We start from the raw sequence: 22,960 nt of genomic DNA on the forward strand, positions 1-22,960 counted from the left end.
CTAAATTGTTTTATTCATTCCTTTCCTTCTTTTAATTCTTTCTGGGTTTTTATGGTGCATGCAGGCTAAGACAAATTTTCGCAAGAAGTCAAGGGGACATCAATAAGAAAGATTTAAAGAAAGAACGATGACCTTTAACTCCAAAAGAAGATCAGGATGATTTATTTGTCGAAAGAATCCGACTGGAAAAAATGGATTTAAGGTTATGTGATGTTTTATTAAAGAAATCTCTCTCTCATCTCTCTCTCTCTCTCTCTTTCTCTTCCACTCTCATGAACAGAAGTTTGAGAAAAGTGAAACTAAATGATCAGTGCCTAGGAGTGTATTACATCTTTTCCGCATCAATGTATGTTTTTTTTCTCCTTACTGACTTAAATATCAGTTAATTTCAATATAAATTGTAATTTAGTTCTGCAAGTATACTAAGTTGAGCCAAAAACAACATTCTGGTCAAGATGCTGGAATTTAAGCAAAAGTTGGAACCTCGAAAATCTTACACTAGATCTGTGTCTGTTGTTATAGGACCAAGTTAATCATGGTTGCATTTATATTATCTAATAAGTATTACTAATGTCTTTTGTTAGGACAAAGTGGGAAAAATGTTGTTTCTGAATGAACAAAAGGCATGTATTTTAGTTTTATACACTCAATGTCGCAAACATCCGAGAAATGTGCTTTTTTAAGTTGCATGTATTGAATCTCTTTCTGGATTATCTTATTCCATGACATTCCTACATCTACTTTGTCTCTTCCAGTGTTAAAAATTTGCTGAGAAAGACTACAATACAAGAGCCTACATTTGATAGGATTATAGTCGTTTACAGGTATTGCTTATTCTCATTTATCAAGAAAATTATCAAGGGTTTGCTTCATATTATCCTTTAGGACCTGCATTCCTAAAAATCCTAGTTTTCGCTTCGATGTTTCATTTCATCATCCTTTAGACCTCTGTTAAGAAACTATTAAGGATCCAATTTGCAACCAACACTTGCACACACAATGATTTAAGGCAGAGCATTTACCATAAATATTAAGGATGCCCATTAAGGATCTTTCCTTTTTATATGGAATCACATAATTTTTATTATTATTATTAATCATGATATCTAATTTATTGACATGAATAGCAATTTTCCAGGAAAGCAGCTCCAAAATCAAAAACAGAACGAGGGATATACGTGAAACATTTCAAAAATATTCCAATGGCTGATTTGGAAATAGTTCTTGTGAGATATTAACTGCTTTCTGCTTCTCTTAGTTTTAATTCTACTTTCTATTTGTTGCCCCGTATTCAAGACATCCACTTTTGACTTCATGTTGAAACATCATTTCCTTTTTCAACAGCCTGAAAAGAAAAACCCAGGGTTAACTCCGATGGACTGGGTCAAGTTCCTGGTTTCTGCTGTAGTTGGGCTGGTGAGTTTTATGAATGAAGTTGCTTTCAGTTTGCTTCAGTTGACTGCACTCTGGCTTTCAATCATTTCCTTCAAATGCACTCAACATGTCTTTCTTTGCAGGTTGCTGTGTCTGGTTCAGTTGAGATGCCTAAGGCTGACCTTTGGGTCATTTTTGCTATCCTTTCCACAGTTGTTGGTTACTGTGCTAAAACATACTTCACGTTAAGTCTCCCTCCCTCCCTCTCTATTCACTTTCTTCACCTTTTTAAATTCCTAGAATGTCCTTATGTGTTAATTTTTATCACTTTGCATGTGGCAAATTGGTTGTGCATCTAATGAATGGTTTGCTGGAAGATTTAGATTGCATTCTGCACATTCCTTGTTACATGTTATCATCCTTCTTTTCTTTCTTTGATTTCCCCTTTTCTTTTGGTTCTTACGGTGGCAAGAGCAGGACTCAAACTTGAGACCTGCCCACTGATGTGGGCCCGCGAAATAGATTTATTAGGAGTGCATATTTTAGAAAGAAATGTTAACTTCAATTTTTTTATTTTAGTTTCCTTTTGGTTTTCCTATTTTATTTGTTTGGGTGCCGCACCATACCTAGATTGGCAGTTTTAAATGTTGAACATTGAAAGAAAAATTGAGATTTCTCTCAGAGAGTGGGTCTCTAGTTTTTTGTGATCTTGTTGGTGGTTCTACATCTCCCACCCTCCCAAATTTGACAAGGGTGAGTACCCTTTAGCTAAATGCCCACTGGTCGTATAATCTTATTTTGCTGTCCCATAACTGCTATGATGACCTATGCAGAATTTCATAAGGATTTGCAACAGTTTAAACCCGTGACTCAGCTTGCCAATTTAATTCAAAATACTATTTTACCCTTGGCGTTTCATTTATGGAATGCTTTTGGGAGTGCACATAATTTGGTGTATGCACTCTGGCTGGAGGGGATTGACTTGTTGCAAATTCCCTCATTGATATTTGTAATGCCAGGCTTGTGTTTATTCGGATAAGGCAAGTTCTTTTTTCAGATTTTATACTCACCTTCACCTAATTTTTGCTGTCCTGACTGTACACTGCAATTGTTATTGTTTCTTCCCATTTCAAGATTATGTTTTCTTAGCTTGTCTCTCTCGTGGTGTGTTTCTTGATTTAAAATGTCTTCATTCTTTCTTTTATTCCTTGAGTTTTTTTTTTTTTTTTTGTCAGTAATGACTGATGTGGCTATTGTTTTTTCAACTACGTGCAGATTTCAGCAAAATATGGCTTCATATCAGAACTTAATAACACAGTCCATGTATGATAAACAACTAGATAGTGGAAAGGGCACTCTTCTTCACCTGTGTGATGATGTGATTCAACAGGAAGTGAGTTTCATACAACATGTTCACTTTTTTTGCTCTTTGCAATAATTTCATTTTTGTTTTATTCAATGAGCTATATATGTGTACAATGGCTCTACTCACTTTTGAAGGAGATAGCTGTAACTATTCATAACATGCAGTTGACTAATTAATTTGTTTTTTGGTTATCCCTTTAAAACAACATTTCTTGTTCGGAGCTGGGAGAGGGAGTGGGAGTGGGGGAAAGGAGACTGGAGATTTAGTTTGTAATCAAGATTCAAACTATCACCTTTTCATTTACAAATTCTCAATTTTTTCATGTGGATGTGCTGTTTTAGTAGGATTAGATTATAATGATGCACTTACCTTTATCAGGCTTATTGTGCTTCATATTCACTCAATTTAGATTCTGAGCATGTTTCTCGCGCATCATAAATACAGATCTAGACAAGTCTTCTGTATGAATGTAGATGAAAGAAATGCCATTTAAAAAAAAAAAAAAAAGTGAAAACCAAATTGATACTGAAGAGAGAATATTTGCAACCTGTGAACCCCATTTCTGTGAGGACGGACAATATACTCCAGAAATATTGAGGAATTGCTTCTGAAGATTTTTATGAAGTAATTGTTGTCTTATATGTGAACAACATCCAGGATTGGGGATTGTCTTATAGTTAACTATGCACTAACAGATGCTTAAATTAACTCATTTTTTAGGTCAAAGAGGTTATCATTTCCTTCTTTATATTGATGGAACAGGGCAAAGCTACTAGGCAGGTATGGACCATTCCATCCTCTTTCTTTCTGTTTTTTTATTGCTCTTGATTATTGGAGGACAGAATCTTCCTTGCACCATTTTTTAGGTATAACTTCGTTATACTGTGAAACAGGATTTGGATTTGCGTTGTGAGCAACTGATTAAAGAAGAGTTTGGTGAGAGCTGTAATTTTGATGTGGATGATGCAGTTGAAAAGTTGGAGAAGCTGGGCATCGTTGCTCGGGTAAGAAACAGTTCTCCTGACTGAACTTAGTAGATCTAAATTGAATTTGAAAATTTTTCTTAGCTAAAATGAAACTTTTCCGTGCACACACTTACAACTGACGTTGACATCACTCCACATATAGACATCCTATAAGGATCAGTTGGATAAGCAGGGCTTTTTTGCATCATCTGAATAAACTGTTAAAAGATCCTGTTACCCAACCAAAGTCTTTCAATTTGTTGAGCCTGCAGATGGTTTTTATGGAGTTATACTAAAACATAGGACCATAGGGAAATGGACCTATATATCTGAAAGATGACTGGATCAAAAGTTCCATTTGGTCAAGCATCAAACTGGACATGGTGCATTTGGAAGACACCTTTTTTAAAATCATGCACACTAACAATGTCACGTCTAGTAATTTTTTGAATTTTAGAACATTTTTGCTATTGGATAAAACTACTCCTTGGACCAGGCATGAATTTTCTATGCTATCTTCTGTGTGCGCAAGTTGCTATCGGTTTCTTTTGATCAGGAAGTAAATTTTTGGATACAGGATTCTCTTGGACGATATTTTTGTGTTTCTCTAAGACGTGCTAATGAGATTATTGGCACCACAACTGAAGAGCTCGTTCTCAAGGCACAGCAGGGTGCTATGACTAATCCTTGATGCTGTCCGTGGAAAGATGCGTTTTCCTATCCACCACCTGTTCCAATCCAGCCTCTTTCTAGGTCTAATAGCTCAAATAGTTATCTGCAGTTGTCAGCTGTGCTTTCAAGCATCGCTGGTCAGAACTTGGATGTCCTCTTTTACTTGACTGCTTTCCACGCAATTTCGAGCTCCGGTTTCCTTTTTCATCAATGCAAGTTAGAGACGCGAACCCAAGAACTCCTCTGGGGAGGGAGGGCATGGGGTGCCATTGGTTGCCTGGAGCTCACTGGCGCTTCAGTTCTGTTAATATTTGTAAATGTCGAATGCATGCGACTTCTCAAATCCCGAGGAAGGTAGTTTTTGCATGGTTTCGGCTTTTGTTGAAGGCATTTTATACTTGCTCATAAAACCATTGTGGGCTTAAATACTTTCATGGTGCTTGGCTATTGTCTTCGCGGCCATCTGCATATAATTCGAGTAAAAGATGAACGAAATTTCCTTTTCAGTTTGGTGTTTGCTTTTATTTACATTTGGGTATCGGAAAAACTCTGAATATGGCACAGAATTCTTCATCAATTGATCTGAAACGCCAAATATTTATCTGTCATCCGAGAATAATCGGTGAAAAAAATGATTTACAAACAAATTTTTACACTGAATTTTCAGACATATAATCAGAAAATTGTTTAAATATTTTTAGAATATAGGATTGTTGTTCAACAGAGTGTAACACGCATCATGCAAAATCCTGTAGTAAAACGCTGGTTATGCGTCAGTTTACGCATATCGTATTAGCTCATCATAACTGAGCTAGCAAAACGCAGGTATTCCCTCAAACTAGAGACCATATTCACGTAATCAATTAAACCATTTAAGGGTTACTGGAGATTTATAGTCGAGGTATATACAAGTTGGCTCGGAAACTTGTATACTCACGTTAAACAAAAAAAAAAATATCAAATATCTAATCTAATGTTACGACAGAATTCTCCAAACAAAAGGGACAAGTGGCCGGCAAACATTTTCCCACCGAAGAGAGCGGGCGTTGGCATTCATTCTCCAACCCCTTAGATTTAAAGATATATAATTAATTAAGGCATTCGTTTATCAAATAAAATATATTGTTTATCTCTAACCATAATCATAATGGGGAAGAAGAAGAAGAAAGACATAATACACTTGGAGAAGGAATCTGTGATTCCAATTCTCAAGCACAAGCTTATTGCTGCCTTAGCAAAGCGCATTAGTATTGGTCTGTTTAATTCAATTTCCCATCTTTTTTTTTTCTTATCAATGCAATGCATGGATGCATGGATTCCAACTTGGGTTGGTTCATTCACAGAACGTAGCAGATCTGATGTTGACGAGTTCCTGAAGCTGTGCCAGAGAGTTGAATACACAATTAGAGCTTGGTACCTTCTACAATTTGAAGATCTCATGGTAACATTATTAATTGGTGAATACGTTATAGAACTCAAATCTTTAGTTTGTTTCTTTAAAGAAATTTGTCTTTGGTGATCAGCGATTGTATTCCTTCTTCGAGCCTATTCATGGTGCTAAAAAACTGGAGCAGCAGAATCTCACTCCTGAAGAAATTGATGTTTTTGAACAGAATTTCTTAGCCTCCTTATTTCAGGTGTGTATTTCCTGCAACTACACTTCAAAGATTCAAGAACAAAAAAAAGAAAATGCCACGATTCCATGGCACTTTCCCACCTCTTTCTAGCAAAGAAAAATAATGTAAAAATCGTAACCAATACTTGAATCTAGCACGTCCTTTTCATGATCTAGTTGTTTATTCCTTGCAGGTGATGGAAAAGAGTAATTTCAAAATTGCAACCGATGAGGAGATTGAAGTTGCACTCTCTGCACAATATCGGCTTAATCTACCAATTGTGGTTAATGAAAATAAGGTCCATCTGTGCTCCGGCCTCTTACGCACACATCTATCCATGGCTAGTTTAGAAGTTTGATGATATTGTAATGGCATTCTTGAATGCAGCTTGACAAGAGACTTTTTACAAGTTACTTTGCAGAGCATCCTCAGGATGACCTTCCATGCTTCGCTGATAAGGTAAATGCTAAATTCCGGCTTGAATATTTCTGAGATATAAGGGATTTTCATTCTCTTTTCATTCTTTTTCTTTAAATTTTTATGTTTGATGATTTCAATTTTTGAGTAAAGAAATTTTTTCCCACAACCTCACGACAAAGAATCATTGCTTATTTTTTCGTAGTTCATAATCTTTCGACGCGGCTTTGGAATTGATCATTTGAATAGTTACTTTATCATGCCAAAGATAAATACCATCATTTCCCGTTTCTGGAGATGTTTTCTAAAAGTAACAGGGTAAGTAGATTTTTGCTTGTATTATATGCAAGAAAACATTGATTTTCAAGCTTGGTTCTTTATTTTCTCTACTACGAACTTTAATTTTCTGTTTTTAGGTTAAAAAGGCTTTTCTTCAGAAAGCGAAATGCGCATATTACCGAAGTTCCAAAATCTATTGAAATCAGCACGGATAACAGTGATGAAGGTTTATATGTTGAACGAATCCGCATCGAGAAAATAAAACTCAGGTTAAGAACTGGAAGTTATGTCTGAATGTGATTTATCAATCGGTTTAAGGTATTCGCAACCGGGACTCTTCATGTGCTTCTATTTTTCATATTTTTGGCTAATATCCGAAGCAATAACATAATATAAACATTCTAAATAAATCCTGAGAAGCAAGAAGGAATATGCAACAGAAGCTACCTTAGGCTTATATATTGTTCAATCTGTATTCTCTCGGTCGTTATGCTAACATTGGATGGCTCAAGGTGCAGTGGCATTTTGTTTTCCTTAATCTGTGTGAATAATAGATGAAGTGAGGATTTTATTTCAGTTATACCCATTAATGGATATAAATAAATGCGTTGTGGTTGCTGAATCTTCTGAACATTTAAGAGAATGAATGAACGATTGCCCTGATCACCTGGAAGGAGCATATACTTTGCTGAAGTTACTTTCTAGATTTCTGACGATTCTTGCTGATTTTTGACATTTCTCTTCTTTTCCAGAAGCATATCTAATCTCCTGGGCAAGGTTACAATCCAAGAACCTACATTTGATCGAATAATTGTTGTTTACAGGTGTATTCATCATATACATTCTTTCTCCTGTTTTGTTTGTTCAATTCTGAGCAATGGTCAGGGTGGTTGTACAGAACCATATTCCTCAGTAACTAGTAAATTAGGATTAGCATGAAGATTTTGTTTATCCTAATTAGTTCACTTAATTTACGTCCTTCTATTACAGTTTTAAGAGAGCATGAAGAATGAATCATTGTTGTTTAAAAAGAACGTAAATCTGCAGGCGAGCGAGTGCCAAAAAAGAAAGAGCACGGAATATTTATGTGAAGCATTTTAAGAGTATTCCAATGGCTGATATGGAGATAGTACTTGTGAGTTCCCTGTTCACTTGCAGCATTGTTGTTGTTATCATCGTTGTCGTCATCGTATTTGTTTGGGGGGCGAGGGCGGTGGGAGGGGGCTAGGAGCTTCTCAGAAATGTTTCTGAATATTGACCTTGTGCTGGAACTCTCCTTTAACAGCCAGAAAAGAAGAATCCCGGTTTAACTCCAGTGGATTGGGTTAAGTTCATTGTTTCTGCTGTGATTGGACTGGTCAGTCTTTGCATATCCGTGAATTTAAAGAATTCCCTTTTCTTTGTTTTGACCTTCTGGTCACGTTAGGCTTGCGTTCTTTTTTTCATTTTGCAGATTACTGTAATTGGTTCCCTTAGCAATCCTAAAGCTGACATCAGGGTGATTCTCGCTATCCTGACATCAGTGGTTGGTTACTGTGTTAAAACATACTTCACGTTAAGTGTCTTCTTCTTCATAATCCTCGTCTTTCTTGTAGTAATAGAGAATCGGTATCCATACAGAATTTCTACTAAGCAAGCATTCAGTAGAAATGTTATGTGCTGAGGCAATCTCTCATCCGATAGGCATTGGAGGAATTTATTTAGAGTTCTTGCCCATAATGCTTATTGACCTTACTTTACAGTGGGACTTTCTCAGAGACAGAAGGAACATTGAAGAACTAGTAGGGTGGTCAACTGATTAGGAAATATCTGGTGCAATAGGATCTATGCCATACATTCGTTCCAAGGCCATGAGCAATTTGGTTATGAAGGCTAACCTTTTTCAGTTTCCTGCAGATTCCAGAATAACTTGGTTTCATATCAGAGCTTAATCACACAGTCTGTGTATGACAAACAACTGGACAGTGGAAGGGGTACTCTTCTTCACTTGTGTGATGATGTGATTCAACAGGAAGTAAGTTTTTGGCTAATCAGTTTATAATTTATATCCAAATTTACCAAGTCGTAATTTCTGAAAGATTCTAGTACGTTTAATCTTGAGTTTTGAATCTTTGTGCACAACTAAAATTTTCAAGAGCTCTGCTCTCAATGGAAATTGCACAGAACCAAAAACTTGTCGATCTGCCACCTTTCTTGTGCAAAGACAGCAGCATTCTTGTTGAAAATTAATTTACAACAGTAACTAGCAGATTTGAAAACAATGGTTAGGTACTTTATAATGCTAACAGAACCCAATAATTTGAATGTGCAGGTAAAAGAGGTGATTGTTTCATTCTTTATCTTGATGGTACAAGGAAAAGCCACTAGACAGGTACAGAGTACCTGTCAGTAGATTGTTTCCTCTCCTTGCTTTTATGATCTCTGTATGTTGTGAGATTCCTTAGGGCAGGGCGTTGCTGTTTCATAACTTTGCATTGATCTGAAATAGGAACTTGACCAGCGTTGTGAAGAACTCATTACTGAAGAATTCAATGAAAAATGTAATTTCGATGTGGATGATGCACTTCAAAAGTTGCAGAAGTTAGGAATTGTCGCTAAGGTGAACTTTTTTATGTTTATCTAATTAGTTGAGACATCATTCTATCAGTGTGTTTCCCAGATATAATTTTCGGTAATTCAATAATTGACAAGAGAAAGTTGAACTCAGGATCCTGCCGGAAAGTACGCATGCACAGACTTGAAGCATGCTAATGAGATAATCGGAACCACAACAGAGGAGTTGGTGCTTAAAGCCAACCAAGGTGATAGCAGTTTTGGACGCTGAGGCGGAAGTGAAGCTCTTCTGATATTTGAGAAATCTAAAGAATCGATGCACACTAGGCTAGCTACCTGATCATTTGGCTCACAAGTTTCTTCATGCATGCCAAACTCAGGTGCCAACTTTGGCGTACTTTTTTCCTTGGGGGGTTTAAAAACTTCCCTAAACATTAAAATGAATGTTTCATACTTTAGGCATTAAAAAGAAACGAAAGGAAAACCAGAAATCTCCTTGCAGTCAAGTTTGAATTTGAGCTTCAAATACCATACAGCGGTTTCTTCCGACCACCGTACTAGTTAGGATAGCCAGCACCGGAAGCATGATTCTCTTCAGATTGTTTTCGATGTATGTCAGGTGGTTGAATTGGCAAGATGGAAATGGTGTCAACTTTTCTAAGTGTGCTTGAATTTCCAGATCTCATTAAATGATTATAAACAAAGGGGATGCAAATATTTCAGCAAACCCACCACACAGAGCTATGTGTGCATAATTCATCACAAGAAATGATTTTAGTTGAGTACTAACCAACCACATGCTATCAATTAACTTATACCAATTGAAAAAAAGAAAATCCATTCCTTCATCCTATGACCATTCTGTAAGGACAAGAACTCTGTACAACGCTCCCTTTTGTGTACCTCGTGTCACAGTTGAAGGTTCCGTGTGCTTTTACTACCTCAAAAAGCTGTGAAGTTTTCTGCAAAAAAAGAAAAAGGATAGTGATTTTTTTTCAATAGGTTAAGGGGATGAAAATCTAGAGTGTTCAAACTACTTGGAGTCCAGAAAAATATTAAAGCAATGAGGCCAAGGACACCATACCCAACATTAACTCCGGAGATGATCATTGAACCATTATCCAAGCAACAAAAGTTCCAAGGGAGTATCACCTGTAAACAACCCAAACCAAAATCTGACACGAGGTTAATCCTAGATTTTATTTCCCAAGACTATGATGCATGCTTGGTGGAATCAGAAAATCTTGGATTTGTCATCATTGCAAAAGGCTTGGTTTAAAAAAAAAAAAAAAGAAGCACCCGATGGACATAAAAATCAAGAAAGTGACTCACCTCAAGATATGTGTGATGCCCCATATCCCACATGCGTTGTGAGGAATTTGAATGGTATGTAAATAAGCACCTGTGCACAATACTGAGTTGACTTAATGGAGTCTAGTAAGTCTAGGATTCTTAGGTGGTTCTCACCCCCTCCGAGGTTGCATAGCACTTTGTCCTAATCCTGTCAGGTATAAGCAGCAGGTATGTCTACCCATCTCCCTCCTGTGTTGGAAGCCTGAGATCCTTTCAGGAATTGCTGTTACAGTTTCTACAGGTCCTACTTCAGAGATGGCAGCACTGAAAGTAAGTCAATTGTGCTTCAGGATTTTATCTATTCCAGTTTCTCAAGAACCTGCTTCATCGATGGCAACACTGATTGAAACTGAGCCTGCAGTGCATCTTGAAGCAAGCTTCATGGTTTTAGTTGTTTCAGTTTTTCAAGGACCTGCTTCATGGATGGACGCACTGAAAGTGAGTCTACTGTGCAGCTTGAAGCAAGCTTTAACATTCCCAGCAGATTCTCTTGAGGTCCTGCTTCCCACAGTTCTGGAGCGAAGAGCTCTGAGGAGCGTCTCTCCCTGATCAACAACTTGGCCCAGGCAACTATATTGAAACCGTTACCATACTCAGAAAATGATGGATCAAGAGACTTCTTCCCTGACATCAATTCTAACAACACTACCCCAAAGCTATAAACATCTGACTTGTCAGATACCCTGCACGTGGTTGCATATTCTGGTGCAACATACCCAAATGTGCCTGCTACATCTGTAGTGGCATGGGTCTGAGAAACTTCTAAAAGTTTGGCCAACCCAAAGTCAGACAGATAGGCGTTAAGCTCCTCATCCAACAGGATGTTACTAGGTTTGATGTCACGATGAAGAATGCGGGGCACGCATGAGTAGTGGAGGTAGGCTAGAGCTTGTGCAATATCAAGAGCTATCTTGTGAATCACTGGCCACTGTACATTTGTGTCTGGCCTGTCATGTATGAAGGTTTCAAGGTTTCCACCAGAAAGATAGTTGTAAATTAAGAACATTTCAGCCTCTGCCACATAATACCCAATCAGAGTCACAAGGTTCTTGTGTCGAATTCTGCCCAATGTTCTGATCTCTGCATCAAACTGTTGAATGCCTTGAAATCTGCCAATGGAGAGCCTCTTTACGGCTATGAAGTAACCTGGGAGCAATTCAGCTTTGTAAGTTGACCCGAAGCCACCTGTACCTATCAGGTTTCTCATACTGAAATTCCCGGTAGCTCTGACCACACTATCATAAGTCAATTCAGCTGGAGCATCTGCAAAAGTCACAACTACTTTTCCCCTCAAGCTAGAGAGTCTCCAAGACTTTTTCTTGCCATAAAAACTGAACAAAACTACAACCAATGATACACAGAGTACAACTGAAGCAGAAGTCACCACTGCAATCAAAAAGAATTTCTTTCTGTGATTGCGCCATTTTCCATCTCCATGTGACAGCTGAACCTCTCGAGGTGGTGCGTTGGAGGATTGATCTAAGCACTTATCCAAAAAAGTATTCCCTCTCAACCAATCACAATCAATTGGGTGTTGAAGGTGGGGTATATGACCAGAGAGGTTATTGAAAGAAACGTTTAGAACAACAAGACTGGAAATATTCGAGAAAGGTGGAGGTATCTCCCCAGAAAGATCATTGTTATTGAGCAACACAATCTCCAGGTTTTTAGCGCTCGTCAAGCTCACAGGTATAGATCCTGTTATAGCATTATGAGAAAGATCCAAAACTGTAAGAGAGGACAATTGACCGAATTCAGATGGAATTTCTCCTGTTAAATTGTTCATTCCAAGAAGAACTGATTTCAGAAACTTCAAATTTCCCAACTCATTAGGAAGAGAACCAGAGAGTCTGTTTCTTCTCAAGTCTAAACATCGAAGCATTCTCAAGTTGCCAATACTGGGAGCTAGAAAACCACTGATCTCATTATCTGCTGCTTCAAATTCCCTTATTTGTAGACAATTGAGAAGCATATCTGGTATCTCACCTGATATATGGTTCGTACTCAAGTTAACAGAGAAACTCAGCAGATCATCACAGTTTGAAACTAGTTTACCAGGAAGAGACCCGGTAAACCCGTTACTACTCAGTAACAATCTGTATGAAGTTCTATTTTTACTCACCAAGAATTCTTCTCCCACCGAGAACAAAGGCAATGAACCGAAAAAATGATTCCAACTGAAATCATGGACAATCACGAAGTCTGCACCGGCCATGGACCACAAAAGGGTACGGGAACCCCAAACAGGAATGTTAGCGTATGCAATCTGTATATCCTCCACATCAAAAAAATTAGGATCTTGACCATAAGAGATTATGCTAGTATCACAACTGCCATTTCCAAAAGTTGGAACAGCACCGGATATGTTTTTCTGACTAACATTGAAATACATCATGCAAGGAACTTGCAGCTGCACAGGCAGGTCACCGGTCAAATAATTAGAACTCAGATCCAAGAAAGTAAGGTTCTTGCACATCACCAGCTCCTTTGGCACAACACCTCTGAGGGAATTCTGCCCTAAATGCAAAACTCTCAGCGAGCACGAGTCACTCCAATTGTCAGGCAACCGCCCGTCAAGATTGGCCCTAGGCGCCCACAAAATCTGCAAACTCGGAAGCATCGACACCTCCTGAGGAACACCCCCTTCAAAAGCATTGAATTCTAATCTAAAGCCATCCAAGCTACCACCAGTCCCCCCATTATTACCAACAAAATTACTTGAATTAGTCAATACAAGAACAGACAGTTTCCTGCAATAACCCAACTCCTTGGGGATGGTCTGAGTCAAACTGTTAGTAGAAACATCAAGAACACGAAGTTCCGGAATCTGACCTATCTCTGCTGGAATGGGACCTTGTAGAATGTTCCCATCAAGCAACAAAGTCCTCAAGTTCTTGCAATGACCAATATCCTTTGGAATATTATTTTTCAAGAGATTATTAGAAAGCTTCAAGTGCCTTAAAAACAAGCACTTACTTGAACTAACAAGTTGCATTCCACCAGTCAGCCTATTATTCGACAAATCAATAACTCTCAACTTTCCAAATCCAATCAAAGTAGCAGGGATATCACCGGTGAAAGAATTAAAAGACAAATTAAGGAAGCGAAGAGAATGAAGGTCAGTGCTTATCTGTTGAGGAATCTTGCCCGAAAAATTGTTCCCTTGAAGCTCCAAAACCTCCAAGAAGCTCAGCTTGGCGATACTACCAGCTGGGATCTCACCGGAAAAACAGTTGTGAGAAAGGACAAGAGTTCGCAGGTAGGGCAAGTTTTGGATGGACTCCGGCAGAGTTCCAGAAAGGCGAGTAGTGGAAGTGCCAGAGAAGTTCAAAGCTATAACTACTACTTCTGTAGTAGTGTTAGAAGATTTTTGACAGGTGACACCATACCAGGTGCAGTAATCAGGGTTGGTAGTCAGGTTCCAGGAGGAGAGAAGATTTGAAGGGTCCCCGAGAATTGAATTCTTGAAACTTAAGAGAGTACCACTAGCTGAGTCATTAAAAGAGAGAGCTTCAGCTGAAAATGTTGCGGCTAAGCCACCAACAAAGAGAAACCAGGCCGCTGCTTCTACTACCATTGTTGACTTTTGAATGATTTTACAGATTTGAAGAAGAGATGGGATGGGATTAATTGTTGGATGGATCTAGAAGAAGTGGGGAGCCGGGGAGAGCAAGATGATGAAGAAGAAGAACTCTAGTCTACTCCCTTCTTCGCAAGAACAAGACAAGAAAAGCCGGCGTAAGCCACGGGGTTGGCTTTAGTTTTGTTTCTGTACTTTAATACCTTGTTTTCTTGTCTTTGCTTTGTCACCCGACATGCATCGCTACCATCTCATAATTTGAAATTGGTGAAAAAACACACAGTTTCAGAAAGAAAATTTCAATGGTTTTAGATTTTTGGGAAAGAAGATAGGATTTTTTATTTAGAAATATATTAAAATAATATATATTTTAAAAAAATTATTTCTAAAATCAGCATATTAAAATAATATAAAAAAAATAAAAAATAATAATTTTTTTAAAAAAACACTTTTAAAATATAAAAATTTATTTCATCACTACTGTTTAATTAATTGCTGGTCTTGCAAAATTAGCTTGTTGAAGTGAAGCTGCTTACAGGGTGTTTATTTTTAATAATAATAAAATATTTTTTATTTAAAAATATATTGAAATATATATTTTTTGAATTTCTAAAAATTTATTTTAATACTGCACATGAATATGAAATCAAAAAAAAAAATATAACATGAAAAATTGAAATTTTTTGTATGTTAGTAATTAGATAATGTAAGAGTAATTGATACGGGCAAATAATTGGAGATGATGACATATGCGAGTTAGGACAAAATCCGTAGCACTTCAGTCATAGAATTTGGTCAATGTTCATATCAAGGTGTTCAATTCTATTTGCAATTATGCACTCATTGATGCTTGCAATTTATTTGTTTGTCTCCCTGTCAATTCTATTTATCTTTCCAAGTTTTTTTTTTTAAAAAAAAACAGAGGCTAAAAAAAATTTAAAATTTATTTATAAAAAAAAATAGCATAGTTTGATGAGAAACTTAGATTTTACTGTAATGACGGAGCCAGAGTTCTTTAAACGAGAGGGTAAATTACTAACAAATATTATATTATATAAATATTTGTTAGAAATCAATTCAAAACATATATACTAATTCATATTAAGTAAAATTATTTTAAAAATACTTTAAAAAAAAAAAACTTATATTATAATTGTTTCTGTTCGAGTTTTCATATTTTGAAACCGCTTCATAATAACTTCATTATTAATCTTATCGAAGATATCTTTTCTTAGTGTATACAACCAAATTATCATTCATCCACTTATCTCTCATCCTATTCCGCAACCGACTCTTTATAATATACATAACAGAAAAAACTCTTTCCATTGTAGCAGTTACAACTGGTAGAAGTAATGATAATTTGATAAGCATCTATACTAGTGAAAATATCAAATTCTTCTTTATTTTTATCATTTTCTCTGCAAGACTAGCAATACTTTTAATACTAGAAAACTCATAATCACCACGTAGATCAATAATATACGTATCAAGTTGATCACCAAGTACAATAAGGTCCACTATAGAGAATTCATTGGGATAAAAATAAGTAAGACGAATAAGTTTTTCTTTGTTGAAAGTAGAAAAAGAGTCACTTGTGTTTAAACATTTCACATAAAAAAGTAACTCGTACTCGTTTCAGTAAAACGATCATCTAACTCAGTAAGTTGCATATCAATGATATTGTTAAACAATTCATAACGGAAAATGGTGTAGGTTTGTAATACCTTAAGATTTTCGCCTTGAACGCCCACGAAGCTTATATTCATCATCCATGTTTAGAATATCAATATCATGTTTGATGCAAAAGGATGACACTTCTTCCAATAAAGATTCACAATCATTTTTTCTCATCATTTTGAATCGTTCCTTTGATGTTTTCAATAAACCCATAACATTTTCTATGTCTTGATCTTTTCTTTGTAATGCTGGTGAGAGCTCATTAATAACTTCTAGTATCCTTTTGAAACAATGAAGCATGAACATAAAATTAAATGATTCCACAATATCCATTAAAACAACTGCTTTCGTTTTCTGTTTTGAGTTCATCTCATCCTCCATTATAATCTCAAACACATTAAGAATTGATGAAAACATTACAAATAGATGAATAATTGTAACATAGTGGGAGCCCCAACGGACATCACCATACCTTCTAAGAGAGTGTTGGGGTTGATTTCAATATGATTTTTCTTTGAACTTGATTGAGTTACATGACTTGAAGCTTTGAATGACTCTTCATCTTTAATAGATTTACGCTTGAAATACTTGTCTAGTGATATGTTAATTTAATATGAACCTGTTGGATTTTTTTTATTATCTTTAGTGTCTACATAATAAGTAACATAACTGCACAATAATTCAATGTTATACAAAAGTCAGTTGAGTTACACAATAATTATAAAACTTTCATATGAAATTTATAGCAAAATACACATCAATTCATCAAAATCAAAACCCATTTTAATTCATATCTATATGCATATAATAAGTATGTTGATTAAATTATACTTAATTATTTATAAACATTTGATTGAGGAACAATGCCTAATATCTGTGTAAGAGGAACAATACTTGAAAAACATGTTTTCTACCTAATATTTTAATTACAAACAAATCAAGTGAAAATATTAAATTTCAATAAACTACTATATCAATACAAGAGATGCCAAGAATAGTTGTCTTGCATGAATATTAATTTATTCCTTTATAATAAGAAAAGAAACATTTAATTGATTAAATTAGGAGATTTAAATATTTATTTTGAACATATTCATATCAAAACCTTTAAATTTTCATAAATTCTAATATTTTTAATAATTAATTATAAAAAAATAAAATTAAAATTAAACAATGAAACAAATAAAAAAAATTTATTCAAAATATAAAACAAAAAAAACAAAAAAAATTAATCGCTTAACTCAAGAGCCAAGTAAAAGAAAAGCAGGAAATGAGCTGGACATATATATAGGAGAGATACTGGGAAAGCAAAAGATAGCAACCATTCACTAAATTATTATATTAATATAAAAATTATAAAAAAAAAAAATTAAGGGGGTGATGCCCCTTTTGTCTCTAAGTGACTCCGTCACTGTTTCCTTTTATCTCTATATGGTTTCGCCACTACTTACCACGTGATTTTATAAAAACTTGTAATTTTTTATAAATTATGCTATATTTTTAATAAATTTACAGTTATATTATTTTGACAAATTCTTTTAACCATTGTGCCAGAATAAAAAAATTAAAAAAGAAGACTCTAGATTCTGCATACAAGAAAAAGATTCAGTTCAAATTAGAATAGAGAGGTAGCTCTTGGTAGATGTGTAGAGTTTGTTTGGCAATATAGTTCTGATTGTTTTTTCAAATAATTTTTCGTGTTAAAATAAATATTAATTATATTTTTTATTTTATTTTATAAAAATTATTTTTAACATCAATTTATCAAAATAATTTAAAAAACTTTAAGAATATATTAATTTAAAATTAATAAAAATATTTAAAATTTTTTAAAAATATTTTTGAAACAAAAACTAAGAGGTTTTAAAGTTAATTCTCTGTTTGTCACTCACAGGACTGCATGCAAGTCGTCGATAGGCGGTGAGGAACGGCATCTGGAAAAAGCTCCTGGTTTTGTCTCTGTTTCATTTTGCTCTTTACGAGGACATAGCTTCAGTAAACTGTGATGGTGGCCAAGGAGCAGCTGTCGTCAACTTTTTTATTTTTTATTTTTATATTTATATTTAATTTTTAAATTTTTTATACAATTGTTGCGGATCTTCCTAGCGAAACTCCTGTTGAGGTAGGAATTGAGCAAATGTTGTTGTGTTTGCTGTTATGTTGTGGGTTATTTTTTAAAAGTTTTTTTATTTAAAATATATTAAAATTATTTTTTATTTTTAAAATATATACATCAAAATCATAAACAAAACACCAAAAGAAATCAAAATTTTCTAAGAAAAATTAATTGTTAAAACAGCTTTCAAAAGCACGAATTTTCTACGTTCAAATCATTCATATGTGTACTTAAAATGTTCTTCCTTTCAACTATTTAATAAGTGGTAAAATAGTAATAGTTTAAGACTAAAGAATTTGTTCTCTTTATCGTTTTAAGTTCAAATTTTGTGATTACTAATATAATGATTGCTAGAGATTTATATGATCGTTTTAAGATATTTTTTTTAAAAATATTTTTTATTTAAAATAGATTAAAATTATTTTTTTATTTTAAAATACACATCAAAATCATACACAAAACACTAAAAAAATTCAAAATTTTCTAAAAAAATTAATTTTTAAAGTAGCTTTCAAAAGCACGAATTCTATGCGTTCAAATCATCCATATATGTTCTCAAATGTTCCTCCTTTTACTATCTAGTAAATAATTTAGTGGTAAAATCTTGAGATCAAAGAGTTTGTTTCTCATGTTGTCTCAAGTTTAAACCTTGTGATTATTAATATGATGGTTACTAAAAGTTTATATAATTTTTAATTTTAAAATTTGTAAAATTAATCAAAGTATACACAAATTAGTTTGAGCATGAATATTAATTAAAAAAAAAAAAGACTCCTTGTTTGGATTCTAAATCATCATCTTACGTGAAGAAAAAAGAAAAAGAAGAAAAAAGAGCATCTGGAGAGGCTTTTGCAGTTAAGAAAAAGATGCGATTGAGCGTGGAGATGTCTGCGTATGAAAGGACTTTATGTGACTGTGATTTATCCTTTGACTGGAAGCCTGTTGGATCGAAATGATTGCAGCAATCCAGCCTTGCTTTTCATTTGACTATTTCAGTCCCTCTTTCCAATAAAAACTCTGTGGCTTTAAGGTATTTTCGGTATACTTTCATGGCTCCAGGAAATAAAATCTCACATTTTAACACTCTCATTCCATTTTATTTTATTTCTACAAGTATTCACAATTTATTATTTTCTTGCAGGTTTATTTCTTTATTCTTACAGATTTTCACTCACGTTTATAGCTTTATAATAAATGGTTGGTTTACAACTTTTGCTGTAATTTTTTTAAAACCTTTTATTTTATTTGTTTTGTATATTTTTATATAACTTCTTTTTTATGTGAAACCTTCACAGCAGGTGAATCAGCTGGCAAGTTAGATTAATGCAGGTTGTTTTATTTATTTTTATATTTTTTATTTTTTATAATTAAAAATTAAATTTCATAATTTATTTTGACTTGTTTTTTTTTTTGAGGTTATTTTTAGTCTTATGATCAAAGTTGCAGATTTGAGAGGTTAACTTGAATTAAATCAAGTTGTTTTTTTATTTGTTCTATGAAGTTATTTCGGTCTTATAACCTTGATCATGAGTTTTGATGGATTGACTCTGGTTGTTTTTTTTTTATATATATTTTTAAAATCTTATTCTTTAATATTAGATTGATTGGAGATTGAGATTTGTAATTTATTTTAATTTGTTTTTCATGATGTTACTTTAGTCTATGACCCGATTCATAAGTTTAACAGGTTAACTCATGTTTTTTTTTAATTAAATTTTTTAAAATTAAATTGATTGAGAATTATGTTTTATAATTTATTTTGTATAAGGTTATCATAATCTCATAACTAGAATAGTAAATTTAATACGAATTAATCCAATATGTTATATTTTACTATTAAAAAAAATTATCTTGAAATTATTTTAATCAAATTATTTTTTTATAAATCACATATATTATTCATATAAAATTAATCATATTTTACTAAATAAACTCTCATATAATTTAAGACATTTGAACTTTTGTTTTCACATTCAAGAAAAATTTAACTCTACATGCGCGGGTTAATCATATCTAGTTGTTAGTTAGTTACAATAGCTAGTGGGAGTGAGGAAAATAGAGCAGTCGCAATATATAACGAGTACAAGCACACCTCAGTTGGCCGTTGGAGAAGGCGCGAGTCGCGAGAGAGAGGGTCGCGGGAAAAAGAAAAGATTGTGCATGGCATCTGGGTTTTGTCTTTTGTTTTGTCCTTGTGACTATACAAGGTAAAGTTCTTCACTTTTTCTTTGAAATTGTACATCGCATCTGGGTTTTGTTTGGTTTCGATGGAAGTAACTTCCTTTTTCTGAAAGATTTGAAAGAGATTATATGTGTAAGTTTTTGTTTTCATTTTCTAGCTTTATAAAAAATACTTTCTTCCTTCAAATTTATGTTCTGAATAGGTTCTTGATTAGAAATCTAGCTTCTTCTTTTTTTCTTTTTTTTTGCCAGACTGAGTTTTGTAGAGGAGCAAATGGCAATAACACTGAACAACGGATTCCAGATGCTAATAATTGTCTTAGGTGTATGGCGGATGGAAGGGAAAGAAATCAGAAACCTCATTATTAATCCTATCAAGCTTGGCTACCGTCATTTTGATTGTGTTGGTACCTCTCTCCCTTACTCTTTCTTGTTTTTGATCACTTTTTTTTTCTGGGTTCATGGTTTGATCCTCATAGCTGTGAAAGTATACCAGCATTTTTGGGTTCTTGATTGATGAAATCCACATGGGTTTTTGCTAGTTATCAATAGAGTTCTTGTCTTTGTGGAAAATGAGGAGCCTTGCTTGATTTTATTGCTTTTTTCTCAAGATAACTAGCGTGTTTAGAAAATTTGAGACAATCGGTTTATTTGGTAAATTTTGTTTTGAGGAGTTTCTGTTTTGTGGTTGCAGCTGATCACAAGAGTGAAGCAATGATAGGGGAGGTGTTAGCCGAAGCTTTCAAAACAGGGCTTGCTAAGAGGGAGGATCTTTTCATCACTACCAAGGTTTAGTTTAATCACAGATTTTAACACTCGCATGATCTCATTCTGGTTTATTATCAAGTGATTTTGCATAATGGTGGTTGTTTTTCTTGCTTTCCACCTGGTTTTCAGCTATGGAATTCAGATCATGGACATGTTGTTAGGCCTCCAAGTATAGTTTAAATAGGCTTTAGAGGCCGTTTGATAATGAGGTTGCGAAACATAGATATAACCTGTTTGGTAAAGAAAAAAACACAATTTATTGTTTATAGATCCCACATGTTTTTGCATCTAAAACGCAAGGGAAAGAAAAGCAAGTAATTGTTGCTTCTTGCGCACTGTTCATGCTAATTAATTAGCATGAATGAATTAGCATGAACAGTGTAGCATGACTGAATAGTGCAACCAGCTCCATTGTTCCGATTAAAAGCTCAAAATACATTGAACTAGGTCTGAAAATAATTGTGTTTTATTTCAAAAAAAATTAGTGTTTAATATTATTTAATAATACTACACAAATTAAATAAAGATCATTTGATGATATAGCATTTGTAGAATTTGGTGCTTAATGCATGTTCTTTTACAAAACCAATTTCCTCAATCCTGTGAAACCATTTCATATAAAATAAATCAATTTCGATTCTTGACATTATTTCTGCTTCTGTTATAACAAAAAATTCTCTTTTTATCTAGAAAAGACTTGTATAAAAAATTATGATTTTACATATATGGACAATTTCTTAATATTTTGTTCATTTACAACAAAATATTTTATTTGTACGATGGTAAAAAATATCATCTTATTTTAAAAAAAATTATTTCACCAATCGAGTAACAGGTATTTAACATATTCATACCTAATGAAGCTTGCACAAATCTTTTAAATTGCAATGGAATCAAAAGTTTTTATTTACCTGAAGCGAAGCGAAGCCAATTTCATTTTCATTGATCAAGTCAAAAAAAATAAAATTAAAATATCTCGTGAGTGAAAGCCTGTTCTTTCTTATCGATCTTCAAAAAGAATAAAAATAAAGGCTTGGGCCCATCAAATAAACTTCGTAGCTCCATCACTACTTGGGTCGCATCGCCTGCAGGTCCAGTCTTCTCCCTTTCCCTTTCGAGGTTTTTTTATTAAAAAGTTTTTCCTAAGAATTGGAAAAACAAACCATTATTTGTAAATTCCCCACACAACCCTTTTCAAAAACGATTAATGATATATTTCTTGCTTTTGGATTAAACATAAATATCCAGTAATTATAAATTATGATGAATAAATGAATAAATAGAAGAAGATAAAAAACATTACCGGTCCATAATTATTATAGTAGCATTTTTAGCTAGTTTAGCTATGCTGTTGTGCCTTGTTTTTGCTAAAATTTATTATTTTTTATGTTTTTTTTAATTATTTTTAATTTATGATATTAAAAATAAATTTTAAAAAATAAAAAAATATATATTATTTTAATATATTTCCAAACAAAGCTAAAAACTTTTAACAATTACAAATATATTAATATTAAAAATAAAAATAAAAAATCAAAATTTTTTTTTATTTTAATATATTTTCAAATAAAATACTATTTTAAAAAATATTCTCCATCGAAATGTCAAATATCCTCCACGTTGAAGTAGGAGCAATGTCAACATAGCTGTCTGGTGGGGATAGCAACCCCACATCTCCACTTCGTCTTTCTTTCTTTCTTTTATTCTCTGTATAATTATTGTACATATACACAAGCTGACTCAGTATATGCCTGCATAGTCTACTCTGCGGTACTATTATTTGTTTACTGTACAAGAATATACGTATAAAAACGTATTTTGTTGTATAAAATATAAATTCCATCGTAGCTGGTCTTTGTTCTAATCTAACCGAGGCATTTGTTATATTGTTGATATATTTATGAGAAAACCCAGATCCAACCCCTAACTTATGATCCAATTATCTATCGAGTCTCAAACTTTTTTATTTTACCAATTTCATCCCAAACACAATCAACATTAGCCCCGCCCTCGTCGTTCCATTGTCAATGCCATCCGATT

General features: G+C 34.0%; 4 protein-coding genes across 8 annotated transcripts; 3 read left to right on the plus strand and 1 right to left on the minus strand.

Annotated features, from left to right (window-relative positions):
* Positions 1-102: 102 nt before the first annotated feature.
* LOC118041798 (uncharacterized) lies at positions 103-4,883 on the plus strand. Of its 2 annotated transcripts, XM_073404641.1 has the most exons (9): positions 103-202; positions 756-824; positions 1,139-1,226; positions 1,345-1,416; positions 1,518-1,618; positions 2,650-2,767; positions 3,461-3,520; positions 3,634-3,744; positions 4,283-4,883. In XM_073404641.1, the coding sequence occupies exons 1-9, from the start codon at positions 192-194 to the stop codon at positions 4,394-4,396; spliced, it is 744 nt and encodes a 247-aa protein (XP_073260742.1). In that variant the 5' UTR covers positions 103-191; the 3' UTR covers positions 4,397-4,883. The 2 variants fall into 2 exon arrangements, with proteins under 2 accessions (XP_073260742.1, XP_073260743.1); XM_073404642.1 differs by lacking the exon at positions 103-202 and having other exon boundaries at positions 1,128-1,226.
* Positions 4,884-5,329: 446 nt separating this feature from the next.
* On the plus strand, positions 5,330-9,782 carry LOC118041797 (uncharacterized). Its single transcript, XM_073404564.1, has 14 exons — positions 5,330-5,818; positions 5,901-6,014; positions 6,187-6,291; positions 6,381-6,452; positions 6,616-6,728; positions 6,827-6,958; positions 7,445-7,513; positions 7,737-7,824; positions 7,975-8,046; positions 8,143-8,243; positions 8,586-8,703; positions 9,001-9,060; positions 9,178-9,288; positions 9,397-9,782. Exons 1-14 carry the CDS (start codon positions 5,525-5,527, stop codon positions 9,511-9,513), a joined length of 1,566 nt encoding a protein of 521 aa, XP_073260665.1. The 5' UTR covers positions 5,330-5,524; the 3' UTR covers positions 9,514-9,782.
* A 142-nt stretch (positions 9,783-9,924) lies between these two features.
* On the minus strand, positions 9,925-14,488 carry LOC118041795 (LRR receptor-like serine/threonine-protein kinase RPK2). 2 transcript variants are annotated; one of them, XM_035049293.2, is made up of 3 exons: positions 10,575-14,488; positions 10,327-10,394; positions 9,925-10,204 (listed from the first exon to the last, which is right to left on the minus strand). In XM_035049293.2, the coding sequence occupies exon 1, from the start codon at positions 14,170-14,172 to the stop codon at positions 10,975-10,977; it is 3,198 nt and encodes a 1,065-aa protein (XP_034905184.1). In that variant the 5' UTR covers positions 14,173-14,488; the 3' UTR covers positions 9,925-10,204; positions 10,327-10,394; positions 10,575-10,974. The 2 variants fall into 2 exon arrangements, with proteins under 2 accessions (XP_034905184.1, XP_034905183.1); XM_035049292.2 differs by having other exon boundaries at positions 10,327-10,417.
* A 5,469-nt stretch (positions 14,489-19,957) lies between these two features.
* On the plus strand, positions 19,958-21,134 carry LOC118041794 (NADP-dependent D-sorbitol-6-phosphate dehydrogenase-like). Of its 3 annotated transcripts, XM_035049291.2 has the most exons (4): positions 19,958-20,178; positions 20,405-20,559; positions 20,847-20,941; positions 21,050-21,134. In XM_035049291.2, the coding sequence occupies exons 1-4, from the start codon at positions 20,132-20,134 to the stop codon at positions 21,098-21,100; spliced, it is 348 nt and encodes a 115-aa protein (XP_034905182.1). In that variant the 5' UTR covers positions 19,958-20,131; the 3' UTR covers positions 21,101-21,134. The 3 variants fall into 3 exon arrangements, 1 of the variants encoding a protein (XP_034905182.1); XR_012167747.1 differs by having other exon boundaries at positions 19,959-20,285; positions 20,847-21,134; XR_012167748.1 differs by having other exon boundaries at positions 19,959-20,178; positions 20,457-20,559; positions 20,847-21,134.
* The last annotated feature ends 1,826 nt before the right edge of the window (positions 21,135-22,960 follow it).

Source organism: Populus alba, chromosome 14, assembly GCF_005239225.2.
Source record: "Populus alba chromosome 14, ASM523922v2, whole genome shotgun sequence".
Classification (NCBI taxonomy): Eukaryota; Viridiplantae; Streptophyta; class Magnoliopsida; order Malpighiales; family Salicaceae; genus Populus; species Populus alba.